The sequence below is a fragment of the Carettochelys insculpta genome, chromosome 19 (assembly GCF_033958435.1).
Source record: "Carettochelys insculpta isolate YL-2023 chromosome 19, ASM3395843v1, whole genome shotgun sequence".
NCBI classification, from domain to species: Eukaryota; Metazoa; Chordata; order Testudines; family Carettochelyidae; genus Carettochelys; species Carettochelys insculpta.
Window position 1 is genome coordinate 20,550,060 of NC_134155.1, and position 18,028 is coordinate 20,568,087.

The following is an 18,028-nucleotide window of genomic DNA, read 5'->3' on the forward strand; positions in this document are numbered from 1 at the left end:
GAGAGTTTGCCAAACTATGAATTTCAGTAATCAAGCCTGAGTGTTATACAAGACACGAATTACAGGCTGCAGGTCAGCTTTTAGAGAGAAATGGGTGTCCTCTAGCCTTAATATTGAGATGATAAAAAGAACATTTGGTAACGATCTGCTCTGACAGCCAGACTCTTAAGAGAAGTTATGTTACAGCTGTCAGACGACAAGGTGTCCAGAGTCAAAGAATTTGATCTGAACTCATACCCAAGCTGCACTGACTTTAGAAAACAAACCAAGGTTTGACTTCTATACAGGGATCTCATCTTGGGCTCTCCGCTACTGAGAATGCATCACCCGTGAAAAGACAGTGTGCTCTCTATTACAACAGTATGTCACTCATGGGAACTGAAAGCATCAGTAGCAAAGTCAGATGTTGCAACCTTTTCTTAGCTCGGGTTGCCAACCTCCAAGTTCACCCAGAGACTCCCAGAATTGGGCTCGAACTCCCAGAGACTAGTGAAGCCAAACTTGGAGATTTTCAGCTGCTACTGGTCCAGCAGTGCAGCAGGATTAAGGCAGACTCCCTGCCTGCCCTGGCCACACACCGCTCCTGGAACCCACTGGCATATCCCTAAGGCCCCTAAGTGGGGAGAGAGGACTCTGTATACTGCTCCTCCCCGAGTGCCAACTCTGCAGTTCCCATTAGCTGGGAACTGCAGCCAATCGGAGCTGCAGGGTCAGGGCCTGCAAGGGCAGGGCGGGAGTTGCAGGGCCATGGCAGTGTGTTGAGTCCCTGGACCTCCCACGGGCTGCAGGGATGTGCTGGCTGCTTCAAGGAGTAGTGGCAGTAAAGGAACCTGCCTAAGCCCCATTGAGCTGCGAACCGCGAACCACCAAAGTTAAGTGCTGCCTAGCTACAGCCTGCACCCAACACCCCATCCCCTACTGCACTTCAACCCACTGCCCCAACTGCAGCCCTGAGCTCCCGTCTGCACCCAAACTCCCATCAAGAACCTGCAGCCTTCACCGCTCTACACCCTAATCCCTTGCACTAGCCCTCAGCCCTCCTCCCGTACGCAAACTCCCTCCAGAGTTTGCACTCCAATCCCCTGCCCCACGCTCAGCCTGGAGTCCCCTCCCATGCTCCAAACCTTTTGGCCCCAGCCCAGTGAAAGTGAGTACATGTGTCTCCACTAGGAAATTTGCCCACTTTAACTATACTGATAGAATTAAAAAGTCAAACCCCTCAGTGTGGTTGCAGTTATACTGGCATGAGTGCTTACAGGGTAGAGCTTGATATAGCTCGGTAAGTGAAGTAAGCCGTACGCCAGTACGAGCTAAAAGTGTAAGTGCCTGCATATTAGAAGTTGCACTGTTAATTGTATCAATTCAAAACAACACCCCTAATCAATATAGTTACACAATTACCTAGTGCAGACCAGCCCCAGGTAGCATGGAAACATAGGAAACACCACAATGGAGGTCACTGTACTATGAAAAACCTGTTTTGCCGTAAGAAGTCAAGCTACAGCTTTGCAAAATGAAGGATTTAAGCATGACAGACTAAACTAAGTAGGCAACTGAAGTCACCAGTAGGTGTAAAAGCAAAAAATTAGCCACACTCCCCAAAAAGGAAATCATTACAAACTCTAGTGCTTGGTTTCTCACACTGCGGGGGGTTGTGCCTCCCTGCAGGGGCATAAAGAAATTCCAAGGGGTGCATGAGGCAACCGACCCCCAGGTCTTTCCCCACACCTGAAGAAAAAGCCAGCCCTTGCTTTCGGCTCTCAGCTCCTGCCATTTCACGTGGGCGACCTGGCACAGCCACTATAAAAAGCAGAGAGCCGGCAAAGGCCCACGTGGAGCTAGCTGCTGCCTGCAAAGGTGAGTAAGTGTGGGTTGGCAGGGAGGACGATGAAGTTAGATGAGGGGATGGTGATGCCTGGCTTTGGGGAGGGGAGAGACTCAGGCAGGCAGTTCATAGGCAGCTGGGGTGGCTGGGCGGCCCGTGGTAAAAAAAGAGGTGGAGGGGGGGTATGAAAGTTTCTCAAAAATCAAAGTGGGGGTGTGATGCTGAAAAGTTTGGGAACCGCTGCCTAGAGATAGCAACTGCAGTGTTACACTGAGCTTGAAAAGCAGACATATTGAGAGAGACCTGCTGTGAGCAGGGAAAATAAACATTCAATATATTTGTGTGTGGTTCTGCTAAGCAGCTTCCTTATACTAACACTGATTTGAAGTGACTGATGTCTATTAAACCTGACACTCATCAGGAGAACGTTCACAGAAACAAAATTTCCCATTTCCTCCCACTATACAAAAATGAAAGGTAAATGTGTTGTAACATCATAATACAATAATAATTCACCCCTAACACTAAGGACTATCATGAAGGTCATAATGCAATTTCTTTGCCTGAGCTACCACACAACAGGGACACTTGGCAAAGATTACTTGGCTGAAAAACCAGAGGGTGGGGGTGGAGAGAAATATCACAAAACCCACAGAGGCTGAAAGGAAACTGCTAGGATTAAATTAGTATTTGATGGAAAAATACAAAGAGTCTGAGGTAGCTAGACAGGATGGGTCATCTGATTAGTGGATATAATTCTATAAACACACTCTGGATACGTCTACACTAGCCAAAAACTTTGAAATGGCCATGCAAATGGCCATTTTGAAGTTTACTAATGAAGCGCTGAAATACATATTCAGCGCCTCATTAGCATGCAGGTGACAGCAGCACTTCGAAATGGATGCGGCTCACCGCCACGCAGCTCATCCAGATGGGGCTCCTTTTCGAAAGGCCCCTGGCTACTTCGAAGTCCCCTTATTCCTATGTGCAGATGGGAATAAGGAGACTTCGAAGTAGCCGGGGGCCTTTTGAAAAGGAGCCCCGTCTGGATGAGCCACGTGGAGGTGAGCCCCGTCAATTTCGAAGTGCCACGCCTGCCCGCATGCTAATGAGGTGCTGAATATGTATTTCAGCGCTTCCTTAGTAAACTTTGAAATGGCCATTTGCATAGCAATTTTGAAGTTTTTGGCTAGTGTAGACACGGCCTCTGGGTTTTGTTCTGAGTCCTGACCAGTATTGCATGATTGGGGCAAGTGGAGAAGGAAATCATTCAACAAAACCAATAAGCCTAGATTTTACACCCTTTTGGGGAGGTGCTTCAAAAATAGGCTTCTGAGGAAAGCAGGTGTAGAAAGAACAAAGTGGTAAGTGGGATAATTCAAAATGCTGCTGCAGTATGTTCTTGCCATTAACAGAGCTCTTCTTCCAGTCTGGGAAAGGTGCTCTCAGCATCACAGATAAATCCAAGCTAGAACAGATTGCTTAGCATAAGTAATTAGCACATACAGTATTGTATGGAAGCAAAATGAAGTGGCCCGTTAAACATGAGTGACACATCGTTGTAATAAGCCATAAAGCTAATATCTTTATTAAGACCTTGATTTTTAACATCTAGCAAAGAGACACATTTCAGCTCATAGGTTCATCTTTGGAAGATGTTGCACGTTTCCTTGGAGGCTGACAAGGGTAGAGGGCAGTTTTTGCCCAGGATGATGTTATACAGTGAGACAGAGCTTGTGCGTATTTATCATTCTATTACTGCAATCTCGCCCTTACCTGAGCCTCTCTTTGCTCCAGCTCTTATTTCATGAACTGGATACATTTACTCTTATGCCTAGGGCTAGTTTTAAATTTCTAAGAGAGGAAGTTACTCACTCTGTGCAGTAACAATGGTTCTTCGAAGATGCGTCCCCCCGTGGATGCTCTATTCTGGATGTCGGTGCATCATCACGCCAGTGCTTGGAGATTCTTCTATAGCCATAGTTTCTCTCACTGCGCACGCACAGAAGCCTCTGTTCATGCTTCCTGGTGTGCATGCACACCGTGCGGCATGGGCTCCTCCATTCCTTCTTTACATGACAAAGAGAGCAGGATGCTCCAAAGCACGGAAAGGAGGGAGGAAAATGGAGCACCCAAGGGGGGACACATCTCAAGAACCATTGTTACTACACAGAGTGAATAACTTCCTCTTCTTCCAGCAGTGTCCCCAGGGGTGCTCCTTTCTGAGTGACTAGCAAGCAGTAGTCGCAGAATGGAAGTGTATTTGGAGCTCACTCACTAACACAGTAGACAACACGGCTTGGTTCACTTGAATAGAAGAAGCGATGTTAGACGAGAGCGCAGTACCGGGCAAATGGATTACTGGAAGACTACACGACTGCCTTACAAATGTCCTTGAGAGGCACATTCTTGAGAAAGGCAGTAGTGGAAGACATGGCCTGGGTTGAGTGGACTGTGACAGTACCCAGTAGCTCTGTATGACAAAGAGCATAACAAGCGTGGATGCAGGAAGAAACATACGTCGAAAGTCATTGAGATGAAATGGGCAGGCTTTTGGGCCATTCCACGAAGGACAGGAAAAGCCAGTGATACTTGCACCAGGGCTTTGTGCAGTCAATACAAAAGACTAATACCGGATGGACATCCAGTGAATGCCATGCCACACAGGTAGGGTCACAATGCGGCTTTGAGAAAACCACAGGTAGGTGGATCAACTTGATGTGAAATAATGATGGAACCTTGGGTAAGAACTTCAGGTGAGGTCATAAGGTAAAATCAGTGTAGGGAGTTCTGCCATTAGGGCGGTCAACTCCCCAACCCGCCTGGCCAATGTGATCACCACAAGGAAGGAAATCTTCATAGATAAGCAAAGCACGGAACACGTCACCAGAGGCTCGAAGGGCAGTTTCATAAGGCAGTGAAGCACATGATTAGGGTCCCACATGGGAACCGGGGAGAATGAACCGATGGGAATGTGTTCTGAAGGCCGGTTAGGAAATGCTTGGTAATAGGATGGGCCAGGAATGAAGGCCCCTCTTCAGGCTGGTGAAAAGCTGCTATGGTCGCAGCGTGCACCTGAACCCTTTACAGGCCAGAACGTTTGGAGTCCTCAGCCTTGGCTGCAGATTTAGCCGCTGACATGTCCGGGGCTGGTGGCTGTAAAGACTTCTCGTACAGGAAAGTCTTGAGCCAATTAGCTTGGTCTTTTTGGCTCTCGCCGTGAGACTCGAGCAATGTACACAGGATTGCATTTGGTGGCCTTCACCTAGGCATTTGATACATGATGCATGACCAACTGAGGCGAGCATCATGTCATTACACACGGCACACTGCTTAAAACCAGGGGAATCCAGCATGGTGGCGACGCAGCCAAAATTTAACTAACTACAAACTTTTTTTTTTTTTAAATAGAACAAGGACAGAGAACTTGGAATAGGGTAACGACTAAGAACACGAACAAACTGACTAACTAAACTCGGGTCTCTTTACAGAGAGTAATGAGGCTCTATCTGCAGCCAAGGACAGTGGAGAAGGAACTGAGGAGCCCACAACATGTGAGCACCAGGAAGCATAAGAAGACGCTTCTGTGCATCCACAGCAAGGGAAACCATGGCTACAGAAGAATCTCTGAGCCTCAGCACAAAGATGCACCAACACCCAGAATGGAGTACCCACAGGGATGCTACTCGAAGAAGAAAACCCCACACCCCTCCTATTGTTTGAGCAAACAGTATGATCAAAAATGTAGAGAACATTTTAACCTGGCCTATCAGTATGTCTACAATCTGTATTTAGTCTAAGCATAACAGCCTCATGACTTCTAAATCTCCCCTTCAATAGTTCTGCCCCCTTTCCAAAAACCGGAAAAATAGCTACATCTGAAAAAGAAAGAGTCCAGTTACCCTCCCCCTAGTTTTATATATGCAGCTGCACTGACTTAAACTAATGTACGCAAAAGGTTAATCAGGTCCACAGAATCTCAACTATTACTACTTTCTATGCCACTAATGCTATGTAACTGAACTAGAAAATGGATATCAGTCACTTCTCCATAAGCTCTTAGCAGCAACCACCCCATGACCCTGACCTAGCTGCAGTACCTCCTGCTTTTAGGGTCAAAACAAAAAGCAGTCAAGTAGCACTTTAAAGACTAGCAAAATGGTTTATTAGATGAGCTTTTGTGGGACAGACCCACTTCTTCAGACCATAGCCAGACCAGAACAGACTCAATATTGAAGACACAGAGAACCAAAAACTTTAAGCAAGGAGGACAAATCAGAAAAAGATAATCAAGGTGAGCAAATCAGAGAGTGGAGGGGTGGGGGGGAAGGTTAAGAATTACACTGAGCCATGTATACAGACAAGCCCCTATAGTGACTCAGAAAGTTCCCATCACGATTTAAACCATGGGTTAATGTGCCGAATTTGAATATAAAAGCCAGCTCGGCTGTTTCCCTTTCCAAAAAGGTGTGATAATTCCTTTACAGTAACACAATTTGGCACATTAACCCGTGGTTTAAATCATGATGGGAACTTTCTGAGTCACTATAGGGGCTTGTCTGCATACTTGGCTCAGTCTAATTCTGGACCTCCCTCCCACCCCTCCACTCTCTGATTTGCTCACCTTGATTATCTTTTTCTGATTTGTCCTCCTTGCTTACTGTTTTTGGTTCTCTGTGTCTTAAATATTGAGTCTGTTCTGGTCTGGCTATGGTCTGAAGAAGTGGGTCTGTCCCACGAAAGCTCACCTAATAAACCATTTTGCTAGTCTTTAAAGTGCTACTTGACTGCTTTTTGTTTTGATAGTGTATAAACTAGCACGGCTTCCTCTCTGTTGCTTTTAGGGTGTTATTTATTTGCACGTCCACAAATTCTGTAAATACATTTTGCAGATTTAACACCTCATGGTTCAAAACCACTGAATTCTTCTGCTTACAGGCACTTTAGAAAAAAATTTTATTTTATGTTTTCATAATTCATGGTTAACATTTCCACAGCCCACATTGGAGTGATTGTTCTATAGCATAAATTTGATGGCTGCACTGCTTCTGCCAATACTTAACCCACCAGAAGACTGCTAGCGCCCCCTGGAGTTCCAGGGCTCTATTCTCATCTTGAATAGTAACAGAGAAAGCCGTGCTAGTCTATATACTATCAAAACAAAAAAGCGGTCCAGTAGCACTTTAAAGACTAACAAGATAATTTATTAGGTGAGCTTTTGTGGGACAGACCCACTTCTTCAAACCACAGCCATACCAGAACAGACTCGATATTTAAGGCACAGACAACCAAAAATAGTAATCAAGGTTGACAAATTTTTTTTGATAATTTTTTTTCTCATTTGTCAACCTTGATTACTATTTTTGGTTGTCTGTGCCTTAAATATCGAGTCTGTTCTGGTATGGCTGTGGTCTGAAGAAGTGGGTCTGTCCCACAAAAGCTCACCTAATAAATTATTTTGTTAGTCTTTAAAGTGCTACCTTACTACTTTTTTGTTTTCATCTTGAAGTATGGGAATTTACATGTCTCATGCTGAAAGATGAAAATATGACCTTAAGTATGTAACCCATGCAGGGATACATCATGCTGCCTAAACTAATCAGCAACAATGCCCATGCAGAATGCAGCATCACCTTCACAATGCTTTTAACCATGAAGGCCAGAAGTTTTAATTATGGGTGATGAGCCCTTTTAAGCTCAGACTTTCAACAAAGCTCTGAATATTGGGCGCTGAACCCTTTAGAAAAATCTGGGCATAGGACTCAACAGGGGAAGCTTTGATTACTTTTAGAAGTCCAGTCTCAACTGTGTGCAAGGATAACTTGGAAAATGGACCCTTAGCTTTTCCTGACATCAGTGCCCACACTTATGCTGAAAATCTTAATTCAAACCACTTTGCACTGTCATCCTAAGGGGAAGAAAGCTCACCAAAGACGTTTCAGGACTGAAATAGCCCATGCTATTCTGATATAAAGTTCTCTTCTACTATGGCTTTCTCTTCTACTGAGGCCCATTAAATAAATCAATTTTCTGTAATGTGATGTTTCTTTAATATTAGAAAACAGGGTAAGAGAAAGCATATATGCTGTTACAATAGATATTCCCAATTATTTGGCACTTGCATTGTCATTTAGCTAGCGAACAGAACATTAAGATTATAATTAAGCACAACATCATCAAACCTGAGAAGTGAAGCCCTATTAAAGCTAAGACACTCTCAACTTGTGTTTCACAGCCTTTTTTAGTACAGTACCCCTTTAAAAAATTATCAAGTACCTCCAGACTTCTCTTGTATGCATAGAAACATGGTCCTAAGGTAATCTGAGGTCTTGAAACAAGCACCATTCAACCTTTCCAAACTACTGTACCCTCTTCTGTAGTCAGATTTGTTTTTTCATACCACTGAGTTGCACCTCACTTAAAAACTACTTACTTACAAAAACATGGAAAAATATCAGAGCAGACTACTACTGAAAACTTGCTTCCTTATCAAATAAATGAATTGGAATAGAAGTACTGTACTTACACTTCAGAGTAAGGCATATGAAGCAGAAAAAACAAGTCATTGTCTAAATGAACTTTTAGACTGTATGATTTTACTAGTGTCTGTGTAGTCTGTTGTAAAACTAGGCAAATAACTGAATGAATTGATGTACCCCCTGGAAAACTTCGGTGTACCCCCAAGGGTACATGTCCCCTGGGTTGAGATATACTGTTCTAGACATTATTAAGGCTCAAAATTTTGGCTCTAATTTACACTGATGTAAACACGTAACAAATCCACAGTACTTCAGAAAATTTCTTCCCACCAATAGAAGAATTTGGCCCAGGTTGCTTTGTAAATGTGTAAGTAACATTACCCCAGACACATTATGCTCAATATATACCATGCAGTACACAAGTACAGTCACTACAAGTACACATTTCACACTGCAATCACAGGTTGTACACAAACCTGCCTGGAAATCTGGATAATTACCTAGGCAGCTGGCCCATTCAGAAGCCTGTGCAGCTGCAGCTTCATTGTTCTGGTACCCAAGCCAGCGAGATAAAAGCTAGCTCAGGAATGTCTGCACAAGCTACAATCACACCTCATGACTGCAATGTAGACAGAGCCCAGATAGGGAAGAAGCCTTATTTGGAGCTACCCTGCTTGGGTTCTCAGTCTTAGCATTATTTGTTTACATTTATATTCCCATTTGTTTAAGAAGAGCACAGTAAAGAGAACCTTAAGCACCATAAAGAGCAGCTAACCTCCTACATACGACTTCAAAATTGGTACTGTAGAGGATCATGGTCATTGACATAAAAATCATTTAAAGACATTTACTAGAAATTATTTGTCTGCTCCCCAGCCCTCACCCTGCGAGCTGCATGTCAAGCTGGGTTCATTCTGACCTGCTGATCACCAATAATAAGAATTCTACACATGAGAAAGGAATTCAAATTACATGAATGATTCATTAACCTGAACGGAATACAGCTCCCTCTGTCATAGCTGTGCTGACTTTGTAAAGCTAGCCAGAAATATAAAAGTTTACATTTTCTGCATTAGTAAAATAAGCAAATCTAACCTGGATTACACTAGAAACACGTGCTTTGATTTAGAAGGCACTTAACAGATCCACTCTTATGACCACAACCACTGTACCCTGTAAGCTGAGTACGTGGGTGGCCACCTAGGAGATCCAGGTAGTTCTCAGCTGATTAGCAGAGTGCCGACAACCACCCACAGTGGGAAGCATGTATTTCTACTGACGATGTATATCACACATGGCTTGGTGCACATAACAAAATTTATTCCATCATGGAGGGAAAAAGTTAGAGGGAACACTGATCATATAACCATAATTTAAGGGTGCTATACAGTTAAAGCCACACTTAAGTTCAGCCTCCAACACTTAGAAGTCATTAAGTTTTTCTACATGCAAAAATTCATCTTAAGGCCAAGCACAGCAAATTTCAGCTGAAAGGGAACTGTTTTGAAAAGCCATATGCAACTAAAGAAGAATTTAGAATGTAAGCCACATCTCAGCTCTAGGACATTGTTTGCTCTGGCAAGCAAAGTAATATAAAAAGTCGATTTCTATTTTCAGCTCATTTCTTGTCTGCCTAAATAAATGAATCGAATATAACTTTAATGCTACTAAGTATTATCACTGTAAACATAACACCCACAGTCAAATACCTGACATATTGCTAAGACTGACTGTCTCTCTCAAGTTATATTTGTTATTTAGAAGTACTGAACTGCTTACGCTGCATATGAACTTTTGGCAAGATTTAACTATGAAGAGGCAGAACGAATTTACACTACATTTGTATATCACCACACAAAAATGATTATAGCTTTTTATAGACAGAAAGTACTGAAGAATGCCCTTATTAAACAAATTGGTAAATACCCCAGCTACAAAGTTCTACCTGTACAACCTGATTGTAACAGTACAGTTAACTGGAGCAAAAGCCAATGCTAAAATAAAACCCAACTGTTGAATCAATATTCAACTCACCTAAACCAAACAAGATAAATTTGCTTGAATGGTGAAAAAAATAAAATGAATGATTGTTAAGGTTGTCTAAAGAGCCAGTTCAAACGGCAAATTAATGTTCTGCAACTAAATTTTAAGGGAGCAGCTTCATTCTGAATCACTAGTACCGCAGGGATAACACTGAAAAGAAAGTGAAGTTTAACCCGTAGCAACCAGTAACTGCAAAATAAATCGTATGAGCTTTTGAATCCTCTGCTCTTATTTTAAATAACAATGAAAATATGCCTGTAAAGTCTGATCACAGGAAAAATGTTGGCTTTCCTTCTATTTTCACACAGAAAAACAAATTAAACCCCATTAGAAAAGAACGCTCTGATCCCAATTTTTGTGTATACAGTGTACTCAGTGCACAGTTGGAAACTGTTTCACTCAGAAGGCTTAATTTAACAGAAATGGGCTAGGGATGCAAAATCCTGTTTAACTGGTTAACAAGTTAAATGCTAATTTAACTTTAGCTCCAGCTGGCGTGTCAGTTCCCCAGGCCGCTGCTGACAGGCGCTGCTCCAGCTAAGCCAAAGAAGCCACGGTCCCAGCGGAATGAGGGCCGCAGCGCTTCAGCCTGGCTGGAGAAGCCCCTGTATACCGCATGGGGGCCACAGCAGATGGGAGCTGCTTTGGCACAGCTGGAGTGACCCCCCCCCGACTTCCCCCCCACTGCCAGTGGCCCTGGGGGGCTAGAGCAACCCCCTGGCCATAGAAGGCTCCTCTAGCCCCTACTGGTTGACTGCAACTGGTAACCCTCATCCTTTAGCATGAAGCTTACTGGCTAACCAGTTAACCTTTAACATCCATAAAATGAGCATGCTAAAAATTAACTCTGTGGAGACTGCAGGTTTACCTACACTGAATTCATCCAGCTGTGACGGCTTGCATTTTTCCAGAAAAAAAGTCATAGGTAGTGGCGAATGGTGAGAGAATTCCAGGGAGGCACATAACCCCTTGTGTACCCCCATATGCCTGTTCCCCACTGCCCCAACCTCCCCTCCCCTCCCGGTCATAGGAAAATGTTAAAAATAAAATGCCTAGAAAATGCAATCTGACAACAAAAGAAAGTGAATTCTTCTACTCTCCCTTGGATCTCAAATGACGAAATTTCTCAGGTAGATCTTCCCTAGTGTTTAAAACCTGATGTGTTGAAAAGAAAGCTGTGTGTGCAATTCTGATCATCTAACTAAACGTTCTGCATGTAGCACCAAACGGATAGCTTTCTGGCCAGAGCTGCAAAACCAAAGCAGGCTAAAAGCAATCAGACCCTGTGCAAGAAAGGTGAAACCGCCTTAATCACTGCCGGCCACTTTGCTTCACCCTTTCTTTAGATATAATGCTGTGTCGCAGTCAACCAAGCTCTTCAATGCTCCAATTATTGGGAGAGGACAGGATTATACCCTGGTTCCGGATATTCCAACAATTCATTTAACCAAAGTCTTTCTCAAATAGTTCAGTCTTGGGGCCTACTGTCTATGGTTAAATCTGTCTCAGGTATTTAAGTCTTGGGGCCATTGTCTATAGTTTTAACCCGCAGAGCCAACACTTACAAGTGTCTTGCTTGTATGGGTTAAAAACCTAGACGATGGGTCCTAGAGAGTCCCCAGGGATGCTAGGGAAGTGGTAGGAGAACAGTATTCTTCCTCAGAACTCTACAGCTTATTTAGCAAGGGTACCAGCTACCATGCAGCCTGGCATATCGGGGACACTCTTCCAAACCAGGAAACAGACAGAACTCAGCTTCCCAGGCAACTAGTGCATTATCTGCAGTGCAAATCATCCATTCCACTTTGCATTCCCTTGCCACCCTACACATCTACCAGCATCCCTACTCCTAAGACAAAAGTCAAAGATAAGATTTGACTTTAGAATTACACAAGGGCAGCACTCACAATTCATCACATATTTCAGATACTTTGCAGCAGTTTACACTGCATTTGTTCTTAAAACTATGGCTTTCTGTAACAAAGCCAAAAAAGATGTAAGCAACCTGTATGTGCGGTAGACACTTCAGGCTTCGAAAGGTGTCAACAATTAGCAAGACAGATACCACACAGAGGCATTTACCTTAGTGGCCAAGTTTTGCAGAACTTTCTTACAATGCCTTTGCTAGAGTCTTTTATTTTGATTCTGAGTTTTATGCATAACCATTTCTTTTACAACTGCTACAGCTGTAACAAAAAAACCCAAACAAACAAACAAAAAAAAAAAAGCACTTGCATGAGACTGGATGGCTGGCACAGGGAGCAGGGCCACCTTCAGGTGAACAGACTGAAGAAGCTACAGCGAGTTATCAGTGACTGAAAATGTTAAAGAAAAGCCATAGCTGTTTGACTTACATGAAACAAGTTCACAATTTCAGTCCAACACAATAGATGCCTTTTTTCAGACGCTCCAGAAACAAAGTAGGGAGTGAATGGGCATGAGAACTAAACTCCCCTCTCATCCTTACAGCTGCAGACCAAACTGCTCTATCGTAATGTGCTACCCCTGCCCAAGCTGTACCTTTTCTGGGGACTGAGGCTTTTCATCTGCAGGACTGTAAATCTGGCATCTGTCGTGCATTCTCACATATGCTTTTTAAACAAATAATGGCATTAAGTCCATTAACATTGTTCTGTATAGTTCTTGAGAGAAGTTATCTAGTTTTCCTCTCATGCGGTGTTTCTCAACTAGGGTACAATGGGGTCTTCCAGAGGGTACATCAGTTCATCTAGATATTTGCCTAGTTTTGCAACAGACTACACAGGAACTAGTAAAGTTGGTACAATCTAAAAATTCACCCAGTGTCTTTTTTCTACTGCTTCATATGCCTTACACTGAAAAATAAGTACAAAATTTCTATTCCAGTTAATTTATTTGATAAGAAGGTAGAAAGTCAGCAAGTTTTCAGTAGTAGTCTTCTGTGATATTTTTGTATGTTTTTTGAAAGTAAGTAGTTTTTAACTGAGGTGTAACTTGGTGGCATGCAAAACAAATCTGATTCCTGAAAAGGGCACTGTCATCTGGAAAGGCAGAATGGCACTTGTTTCAAGACCTCAGATTACGTTAGAACCATGTTTCTCAACTGGTGGCATGCATAGCCATCAAGGTATGCAAGAGAAGTCTGGGGGGTATTCGTAATTTTTTTTTTTGAAAAGGGGGTACTACATTAAAAAAAAAAGAATGAGGAACATGGCTCTAGTGGACCATTCAGATTTATTTAAATAAATTTATCTTTGAGAAATGAATTTCAGCTCTGAAATCAAAGCATGAAATTGAGAAGAAAGAACTGAATTAAAATATCAGAAGCGAGACTGATTTTCAAATGCCTTTCAGAAATGTCTGCCTTTTGGAAACTGTGTACACTCCAGAATGTCTTCTATCCAAAACATTAACAAACTGGCTCAAGAAGATTGGTACTCTCTAGACTCCAAAATTCCTGTTCAGACACTACTGTTTCAGACTTCAACGGCTGCTGTGACCAACTAAGAATTTCAAGCCTGAACTGTTTGGTTTCAGGACGTTCATTAATTTTGCAGCTGGAGGGCAAGACACTCACAGAAAGATCATCCCATGTCTGTCATGGAGGCATCATGGAACTCACCAGAAACAAAAGGCTTACAATATCTCAAACCTTTCTTTGCACCATTTCTGGTAAAAATCTATACACAAATTTTTGAAGCCTGATCCAGAATCTGCTCCCCACACCATCTTTATGGACCTTCACCTTGTTTCGTAAGTACATCTCGAAGACCTGGAGTGATCATCTCCCTCCTTCCACTCTCCTCATGTTTCCCATTATTCTGCTCAGATGGACCTGTTCCGCTAGCTTCTTCCTCAAGTTCACGTTCTTTCTGGAAAAAGAGAAAGAATTACAATAGTGTAGCTGAGTACACAACATTTCCACATAGGAATATTCCTAGGAACCTCAAATCAGAGCTATTAAACTCAATAGCAATTCTGGTGCACCAAGATGAATCTGGAACTCAAGCAATTCATTTATTAAGAGCTCATCATTCAGTATTCCATTCCACCTCTTTGTTATGCTGTCCAAAAACACTTAAATCTGAATTTACAAAGGTGGTGTTTGGCATCTAAAACCCACAGAAAGTCAATAAGATTTGGGCACCTAACTCCCCTAAATTCCTTTGAAAATACAGCCACAGTGACTTTCATCTACAAGTACTTTACAACTGATACGTATGTGCATGGATCCCATCATGACACCAAAATACAGCACCTCTTGGGTAAAAAGTAGATCCAGTAACACTCAGCACTACACAGTTAGTTAGCACAAGTCAGTGAAGAACACCCACGACTGGTTTAAACCACAGAAGGATTTTAGATATGCAAGACAATTTATTCACCTACAGACATGTAATACTAACCCTACTCTTAGGCACTATAACATATGACCTTTCCTGAGCTGTGCTTTGTACCTCTGGTTCATGTTTATCTGGAACATCACCCACTCCAGAAACATAACTTTGATGCCACAATACTGCAATAGTTCGGGGTTGATGACACGGAACCTATCAGAAATAAGCTATTAAAGCTTTATCAAAAGGGCTATGTCTAGACTGCAGGCTTCTGTCAAAAAACAGGTATGAAAAAGAGATCTGCCAGTTGGGAGCATTCTGTCAACATCCCTGTACACCCTGTTCCATGAGGAAAAAGGGATGTCTCAACAGAAAGGGTGTGGGTTTTTTTTATATTTGGCCCTGTGTGGATGGGCCAAATAACTAAAAAGCCTCTCCAGACAGAACTGTCAGCAAAATGTACGCAAATGCATTGCACGATTTATGTATCTTTTGACAACAGTTTTCAGCAATCTAGACACACCAAGGCCTTTAGCATCAAAAAACCCAGCTAAAATTAAACCCACCCAAATAAGAATCAATTCTGTGCTGCTGTTGCTTTCTTCCTCTCACAAGCATCAATGAGGTGTACGCGTCACTGCTCTTCACAGTTGTCATACACGTGTCATACGAGAGCACACCAGCCTGTTCAGTCTTTTGCATGCGGCTCTAGCTGATTTGGTTTTAAACCAGCATGAGCAATGTTGGCCTTCACGCACTTTATACCTCTTGCGAGGCCTACCTTGATTCCTTTTGCTCTGGGACAGTTCACCATAGAGGAGTTGCTTAGGGATTCTTGACTCCTCCATTCGTATGATGTGCCCTGTCCAGCGAAGCTGGGCTTTCAGAATCATGGCTTCAATGCTCGTGGTTCCTGCTCTGTCCAGAACTTCCAGGTTCGTAACTCTGTCCTGCCATCGAATGTGCAGTATTGACCTCAGGCTGCATGTGTGGAAGCGCTCCTGCAGTTTTATATGTTTTCTGTACAAGGTCCAGGTTTCACAGCCATACAGGAGACTGGTCAGGACTACAGCCTTGTACGCTTTCAGTTTAGCGGACTGTTGGATATTGTGCTGATTCAACACTCGCTCTCAGACGTCCTAGTGCCCAGCTGGCCTGGCAGATTCTGGCATTGATTTCTTTGTCAATGGAGCCATCATTGGCTATCACACTGCCAAGGTACTTGAACTCCTCTACTGTTTTTAACTCTGTTCCTTCAATAAAGATTGAAGCAGGGAGAGCAGCAGATCCTGGAGCAGGTTGAAACAGTACCTGGGTCTTTCCTAGGCTGATAGTCAAACCAAAGAGGCGAGTGGCATCAGCAAACTTGTTGATGATGAGCTGGAGATCAGATTCCTTGTGTGCCATAAGTGCACAGTTGTCAGCAAAAAGGGCTTCAAGGATGAGCCTCTCAAGCATCATGGTTTTAGCATTCAGACAGTGAAGGTTGAAAAGTGACCCATCAAGTCTGTATTTTATGTAGACTCCATGGTCCATGTCTCTAACTGCATGGCTGAGTATACACGTGAAAAAGAGGTTGAATAACACTGGGGTCAGCACGCACCCTTGCTTCACACCATTGGATATCTCAAATGGATCTGAGGACTCACCATTTGAAAGAACAAAGCCAGTCATGTCATTGTGGAACAGGCGTATGAGGTTAATGAGTCTTCTCAGGCAGCCAAATTTTGATGGGATAATCCACAGGGCTTCTCTGTTGACAGTGTTAAACGCCTTCATCAGGTCTATAAAGACAGTGTACAGATCCAAATTCTGCTCTACACTCTTTTCCTGGACCTGATGAACAGCAAAGATCATGTCAATGGTGCTGTGACCTGGGCGAAAACCACACTGTGCCTCTGGTAGGTTCTCCTCTGAGATGCTGGTGATCAGAAGGTTGAGGATGACTCAAGCCAAGATCTTCCCAGCAGTACACAGAAGGCAGATGCCTCGGTAATTTCCACAGTCAGCTTTGTTGCTCTTGTTTTTGAAGTGTGAGATGAGTGTAGCATCCTTAAAGTCTTTGGTCATGTCGTCTTCTTCTCAGATGCTGATCAAGATGTCATGAAAGGCTTCAAGTGACACTGGTCCTGCCTTTTGAAAATTTTAGTAGGTATACCGTCCATCCCAGGGGCTTTGCCAGAGCTGATCTGGCTGATTGTCTTTTTGACCTCAACCATTGTTGGGGGCAGGTCAAGACGGTCTATTGTGGGTTTCTGAGGGATCTGGTCTCGGGCCACAGGCTCAACAATGGAGGGTCTGTTGAGAAGGTTGCTGAAGTGCTCTCTCCACCTACTGTTGATGCTGTTCTTCTCCCTCAGAAGGGTCATGCCATCTGCAGACAGAAGAGGTGTAGTACTTGGCTTTGAAGGTCCATATATAGCTTTGATAGCACTGACGAACATCTTGGAGATCTTGATGTCAGCGTAATATTGGACTTGATCAGCTTTACTCTCCAACCACTCATCTTGCATTTTGTGAAGTGCCATTTGCGCCTGGCTCTGAAGGTGTTAGAAACGACCACGTTTGGAGATTGAGGACTGATCGTTTTGCCAAAGCAGAAATGTGTTCTGTTTTTCCTCTAAGATCTTCATGACGGCCTCGTCATTTTCATCCAACCAGCCTTGGTGAACTCTCTTTTTCAGTCCTAGTGTTGACTTGGCTGACTCCATCACCAGGGTTTTGAACAGGTCCCACTTTTGTGTTGGGTCTCCAGTCAGAGGTCCATGGGATATCAGCACTTCGTCAAGGCAGGCTGTGAATTTCTCACGATGACCAACGTGTTGCAGCTTCCCGATGTTGGAGGGCCTGACAAACTTGAGCTTCTTGCAGTGCAGTGGTGTGATGTGCAGCATAAGGACTGATCTGACGAGTCTGTGATCAGTCCAGCACTCAGCTCCCGCATGGCCCTGGTGATCTTAACATCTCAAATGTCCCACCTGTGACTGATGACACTCAATCAGGTGCCACTGTTTTGATCTCGGGTGCATCCGTGTGGTTTTGTATTTATCAGCTTGCCTGAAGAGAGAGTTGGTAATCGTCAGGTCATTTTCTGCACACAAGCTCAGCAGAAGGTGGCCATTGGCATTCATGTTACCAACGCCATGATGCCCCAGACCCCCTTCCAGGTCCTACAGTCCTTGCCAACCCTGGCATGGAAGTCACCCAACAGGAGAAGCTTATCACTAGGAGTGGTTGCTTTCACAAGATGGTCAAGGTCCTCATAGAAACTTTCTTTTGCTTTGTCGCTGCTAGTCAGTGTGGGGGCGTAAGCGCTGATGACTTTAACGTGGCGAGAGCTGTTGAGTGGGAAAGGGAGCTTG

The 18,028-nt window shown here is 43.5% G+C and overlaps 1 protein-coding gene across 7 annotated transcripts in view; it reads right to left on the reverse strand.

Annotated features, from left to right (window-relative positions):
• LOC142023218 (S-adenosyl-L-methionine-dependent tRNA 4-demethylwyosine synthase TYW1-like) overlaps positions 1 to 18,028 on the reverse strand; it is a 189,490-nt gene that overhangs the window by 137,964 nt on the left and 33,498 nt on the right. For 6 of the 7 annotated variants that reach the window (XM_075013957.1, XM_075013959.1, XM_075013958.1 and 3 more), the window contains one exon: positions 14,075 to 14,201. In XM_075013957.1, the coding sequence (XP_074870058.1) occupies positions 14,075 to 14,201 (127 nt within the window). Of the gene's footprint in view, positions 1 to 14,074; positions 14,202 to 18,028 lie in introns of those variants that run through there. The other variant, XM_075013962.1, reaches the window with a different exon arrangement.